Source organism: Propithecus coquereli, unplaced genomic scaffold (genome assembly GCF_000956105.1).
Source record: "Propithecus coquereli isolate 6110/MARCELLA unplaced genomic scaffold, Pcoq_1.0 Scaffold150, whole genome shotgun sequence".
In the NCBI taxonomy this organism is placed as follows: domain Eukaryota; kingdom Metazoa; phylum Chordata; class Mammalia; order Primates; family Indriidae; genus Propithecus; species Propithecus coquereli.
The window spans coordinates 7,591,536-7,597,983 of record NW_012139414.1 but is presented as its reverse complement, the minus strand read 5'-3'; the positions used below and the strand labels follow the sequence as shown (position 1 = coordinate 7,597,983).

Sequence of the window (6,448 nt, the reverse complement as noted above, 5' to 3'; positions counted from 1 at the left end):
ACAGGTTTGTAGACTAAGAGCAATAGGCCATACCATAAAAGGTTATATAGCCTAGGTGTGTAATAGGCTGTATCTTCTAGGCTTGTGTAAGTATACTCTATGATGTTTCCATGATGATGAAATCATCTAATGGTGCATTTCTCAGAACAAACTCCTGTCATTAAGCTATACATAACTGTACTTGTATGCAAATGCCCTCAAAATATATTATTATCTCAAAATTAATATTAAATATTGAAAGGTTGATGTATTTACCAAACATACCCTACTATCAATGTTCTTCATTGTTAATAGATCAAGGGACTTCAGAGAATGTCCTGTAGGTGAAATGAAGTAAAGGCACACATGGACTCGAGAATCATGGTACTCAAAAAATGAACGTTTAATCTTCAGTTCTTCTTGAAGATATGCCTCAAGTTGAGCATCTATGTAGTCAATTATTGGTTGGTAGCTAAAAAAAGATTATTTAAACATTTAGCATAACATATTAATAAAATATGGTCTTCTTTTTCACCACTTAATAAATAGTTAATATACATACTGAACAGTTTGCCACAGTGATAAAAATGTGCATAACATGTCCATACAAAGATAATATTAAATAATTCCAAACCAGTAATAAGGCCCATGCTTTACTCTTTGGGTATGTAAAATGTAAACATAAAGAAACACTATGTGAAGGGTATACAAAAACTATCTGTAGACTTATTTTAGCACTCCTCTGAATCAAAAATTATCTCAAAATTAAAAGTTTTAAGTAAGAGGGTATCAAAAGGGCCTAGGAACTAATTGAAAGCTAACTAAAATACTTCTCAATGACCAAGGCTGGAAAATTTTGATCAACAAAATTAATTTCTATAGTGTTATATTATAACTCATAAAATAAATATTCATTAGTTCAACTGATGTATATAAGCAATTGAATGAATGAATATATCATTGGGAGAGAAATAAACTATGCTTTAGACAAAAATTCAAATTAGTAAACATAGAAGAGATGAGGAAAGATACAAATTTGACAGTAAAACATCAGAATGATAATAGTTACAAGCAAAATCCAAAATGGATGCTTTTAAAAGTGGGTGAAAGTTTAAGGAGAAAGAGAATATTTCCATAGTCTCAAAGCAAATATCACAAACCAAGATTTTTATTCATTACAAAGCAAAAATTATAACTTTATAGTGGAGAAACTGTGTGGATGTTACCTTAATCTTAATGAAGTTTAACATCACTAGTAATAAGATATCCACATCATGTACTTCCTGTTATGATATACTGAGAAAGGTAAATCAACTCTGTAGTATTCTCGCAAAATTCACAGCCTCAATATAATCATGAGAAAATATTAAGAAAACCAAAATTTAAAAACGTTCTACAAAATAACTGGCCAGTGCTCTTAAAATATTTAAAAGTCATGAAAGGTAAAAAGACATGGGGAACTACCACAAATTAAGTTAGACCAAAGAGACATGACAAATAAATAAAAAGTGTGCTCCTTTATTGGATTTTGGAACAAAAAAAGTTATTAGTGGAAAGACAGGTGAAACTGAATAGTTTATAGTATGGTAAATTGCATTGTAGCAATAATAATTTCTTTTAATAATCACTATATGGGATGTTAACATTAAAGAAAAATGGTAAAAGAAGCTCTCTTTACTAATTGGAATTACAAAAGTCTAAAATTTCTGAAGGGGAAAGATGGCAAAATAGGCAATTCTAGCCCTCAGAATCCCAAAGAAACATCAAATTTGACAAACATCCATGGATAAGAATATCTCTGTGGGAGCCCAGGAGCCCAGTGGAGAGATTATTGCACCCCATTTGAGCAAAAAATATCCAAGAATAAATACATTGAAGAGGCTAAAAACAGTTTTACTTTACCAGTGTCATCTCTCTCCCAGAGTGTCATAATTCAGTGTAAAAAGAGAGTTCATCAACTCACAAGTTTACCTATGGTGAAGTGAGAGCAGAGTAAGCACCAGGCTTCTCCAGTCATGAAGAAAGTTACTAAAAAATCCTGATTCTGCCATGGTTCACCCAGAACACTGAAGGGATCAGATTGGCTGAATAGTCTGGTGGGAAATAGAGCAAGGAAAAGGAGCTCAAGCAATCACCACATAGATCTCAAAAACCAGCCACAGATACTACTAATAAGCACACAGACTGCAGCAAGAGGCCTGCCCATGAACACCAGCAAGAGAAAAGTTAAGTCATCACATGCAAGGAAACTCCATAAAGCTATCAGCAGATTTCTAAGCAGAACATTACAGGCAAGGAATGCAACAGTATAGTCAAAATGCTGAAAGGAAAAAAAAACCTGCCAATCAAGAATACTGAACCTGGAAAAGCTGTCCTTCAGAAATGAAGGAGACATAGAGACTTTACCAAACAAAACAAAAGCTGAGGAAGTCCATCACCACTAGACTTGCCTTGCAAGAAAAGCTTAAGAGAGTTCTTCAAGTTGAAACTAAAGAACATTAAATAGCAACATGAAGACATATGAAAGTATACTACTTACTGGTAAGGATAAGTACACAGTCGAATTCAGAAAATTCTAATGTTGTAATGTTGATACGTAAATTATTTTAATGCTATAAAAGTTAAAAGAAAGTATTAAAAATAACTATAGCTATGATAATTTGTTAATGGCTACATATTAAAAGTAATATAAATATTGACATCAATAATATATTACATCATTAAGTATGAAATGTCCAATTTCCTTAAGTACTAAGTTTGACAGTTGATATCTCTGACATTTCACTTTAACACTTCTTGGTTTTTTTCCTGTTGTTAAGGTATATCCTCAGTCTTTCAAATGCATGGTTTGGCTTGTGATTACCTTTCACATTTTTTAAGAGGAATTTTTGTGAAACCATGGATAAGTCAAAAATTCATGTTATTTTCGAATGTGAGTTCCATCATGGAACCAATGCAATGCAGATAGCTCAAAATATCATCGAAGTGTTTGGAAAGGATGTGGCCAATGAATGCACAGTACATCAATGGTTTGAGAAGTTCCATTATGGTGATTTTAATTTTGAAAGTGAGCCATGTGGGTGACCTGAGACCAAGATGGATCATGATGAGCTGAAAGCTGTAGTGGAAGCGAATCCATCTCAAACTATGTGTGAATTAGTAGCAAGGTTTGATGTTACTATTCCAACAATATTGGACCAGTTAAAACAAATTGGCAATGTAAAGAAGCTGGATAGATGGGTACCACATGAATTAAATGAGTGTCAGAAGAAACATCATCTCAAAGCTTGCCTTTCTTTGCTGTCAAAACATAAAGGTAAAACATTTCTGCACTGTATTGTTATGTGTGATGAAAAATGGATTCTTTTTGGCAATTACCAGCATTCATCCCCCAAAACCAAATATTCATCAAAAGAAGCTAATGGTGTCTATTTGGTGGTCCAGCGCTGGTATTATCCACTACAGCTTCATGAAACCTGGTCAATCAATTACAGTGGATGTCTACATCAATCAATTGGATGAAATGATGAGGATGCTTGCAATTAAGCAGCTGAGATTGGTCAATAGAGACAGACTAATCCTCTTGCAAGACCACATGTCACAAAAAACAATGCTGCTGAAACTACAGAGGTTAGATTTGGAAACTCTCTGTCATCCACCATATTCACCAGACCTTGCACCAACTGACTACCACTTCCTCCAGGCTTTGGACTGCTTCTTGCAGAAAAAAATATTCAAATTTCAACAAGCTGTGGAAAACACATTTTGAAATTTCATCACCACTTGCTCTTCAGGCTTCTTTGCTGTTGGCATAAACAAGCTACCCTTTAAGATGGCAATGATGTGTCAATAGTTTAGGTGCATACTTTGATTCATTGTATTGTTTTTTGTTTGAGATATAGTAAACTAAACTTTTGATTCAAAATTGAACATTTCGTATTTAATGACCTAATAAAATGAGGGGAGAAGTAAAAGCATAGCATTTTTATTTGCAATCAAAGTTAAGTTGTTATAAGCACAAAATACCCTGTTACAAATATAAAATGTTTTATGTAAGACTTATAGTAAACATGAAGAAAAACTCTGTACTATATACACAAAAGACAAAGATAAAAATCAAAGTATAACACTACAAAAATCAAATCCCAAGGAAGGTAACAAGAGAGAAAGAAAGTAACTACAAAACAGTCAGAAAACAATTGAGAAAATCACAATTAGAAGTCCTTACCTATCAATAATTATTTTAAATGTAAATGGATTAAGTTTACTAATCAAAAGACATACGGTGGCTTAAATAGATAAAAACATAAGATCCAACCATATGCAGCCTACAAGAAATATGTTAGCCTCAAGGACACACATAAGCTGGAAGTAAGGAGATAGAAAAAAATTCTTGCAAATGGTAACCAAAGGAAAACAGGAATAGCAATTCCTATATCAGACAAAATAGACTTTAATTCAAAAATTATCACAAGAGGCAAAGTAGGTTATTATATAATGATATAGGACATGTTATTTTGTAGGATGGTTTTCAATTTGTTTTTTTCTTATATTTTCTAATGAATAGACTGAGGTGGTGAGATTTCGCATGAGTAACATGGAGTCAATTTGCCTTTCTCAGTGTATCCTAACAGGAGGTACATATTGTGGATATGTCTTATTGCTAGTAATGTTAAACTTGATAAAGGGGTCAATATAATACAGACAAGATAGCCAATCCTCATGGATGACTTTGAGGGGTTCAAGACTTCAGTGGAAGAATTAACTGCTGATGTGGTGGAAATAGAAAGAGAATGAGAATGAGAAGTGGAGCCTGAAGATGGGACTGAATTGCTGCCATCTCATGATCAAACTTGAATGGATGAGGAGTTGCTTCTTATGGATGAGAAAGTAGTATCTTGAGATAGAATCTACTTCTGGTGAAGAAGCTGTGAATATTGTTGAAATGACGAGAAATGATTTAGAATATTCCATAAACTTAGCTGATAAAGCAGTGGCACAGTTTGAGAGTATTGGTTCCAATTTTGAAAGAAGTTCTACTGTGGGTAAAATGCTATCAAACAACACACATGCTACAGAGAAATATTTTATGAAAGAAAATGTCAATCAATATGACAAACTTCATCATTGTCTTACTTTAAGAAATTGCTACAACTACCCCAACCTTCAGCAACCACCACCCAGATTAGTCAGCAACCATCAATATTGAAGCAAGATCCTCCATCGGCAGGGAGATTATGACTCCCTGAAGGCACAGATGATCATTAGCATTTTTAGCAATAAAGTATCTGAATAAAGGGACACACATTTTTTAGACATAGTCCTATTGTACATGTAATATAGTATAGCGTAAATATAACTTTATATGCAATTGGAAACCAAAAAAATTGTGAGACTTGGCTTATATTAATATTTACTTTATTTCGGTGGTCAGAAACTGAACCCATAATATCTCAGAGATATGCCCATATAAAACAATTAATGTAATTCTCATGGTAACCACAAAGAAAAAAATAACTACAACACGTACACAAAAGATAAAGAGAAAGAAGTCAAAGCATAGAACTACAGAAAATCATAAAATCGCAAAGATTAAAAGAGAGGTGGAAAAGAACAAAGGATTTTGAAAATAACCAGAAAACAAATAACAAAATGGCAACAGTAGGTTCTTATCTGTCAAGAATAACATTGAATGTAAACAAAATATACTCTCCAACAAAAAGACATGAACTGGCTGGATGGAAACAAACACAAGATCCAACTATATGCTGCCTACAAGAAACTCACCTTAGCTTTAAGAACACACATAAGATGAAAGTCAGAAAAAATATTCCACGTAAATGAAAAGCAAAAGAGAGCAGGGGTGCTACACTTATATTAGATAAAATAGACTTCAAGTTAAAAAGCTGTTCAAACTGGGCTCCTACAACCACCAAAACCTGAGCAGAAGGAGAACTGCCCTGAAGGCTTGGTATTGAATGACTGAGGGGACATTTCCTACAGCCAGAGATATGTTGCATACTAGAAGCAAACTGCAGTGACAAACTGAATACCTTTATGGACTGCCACAGTCAGGGTGAGGGAGAGAGCCATGCAGTAACTGGAGCATAAATGGAAACCAGGTCCCACTGCCACAAGCCAAGTCTGTGGCATTGGGACTGCCTCTTCCTCTCCATTTTGAGAACTCGACCCAGTAGCAGTTGCCCCTTACCCAGGCATTTAACCAGGGGCCTGAGGACTTCTCCACCACCCCCGTCAAAGTTGGCACTTACACCCTTCATTATGGGGCCTGAGTACAGGCTTGCCAAGTCCAGCTCTGCCTACTTTTGTGTACCCCATGAGATCCAGGCCCCTTAGGGTTCCACAGCCCAATCCACTACCTGAGATACCCAAGTATTTCTCCCAGTTCACAAAGGTCAGGCATAAATCCTATCACCAACACTGAAGCTGGCTCTTATTTCTTAGTGCC

General features: G+C 34.7%; 1 protein-coding gene across 1 annotated transcript in view; it reads right to left on the bottom strand.

The window, feature by feature from the left end:
- Positions 1-6,448, bottom strand: part of LOC105806999 (septin-14-like) — an 81,538-nt gene that overhangs the window by 32,424 nt on the left and 42,666 nt on the right. Inside the window, exon 2 of the mRNA XM_012640246.1 lies at positions 265-451. Coding sequence (XP_012495700.1) covers positions 265-451 — 187 coding nt within the window. The remainder of the gene's footprint in view (positions 1-264; positions 452-6,448) is intronic.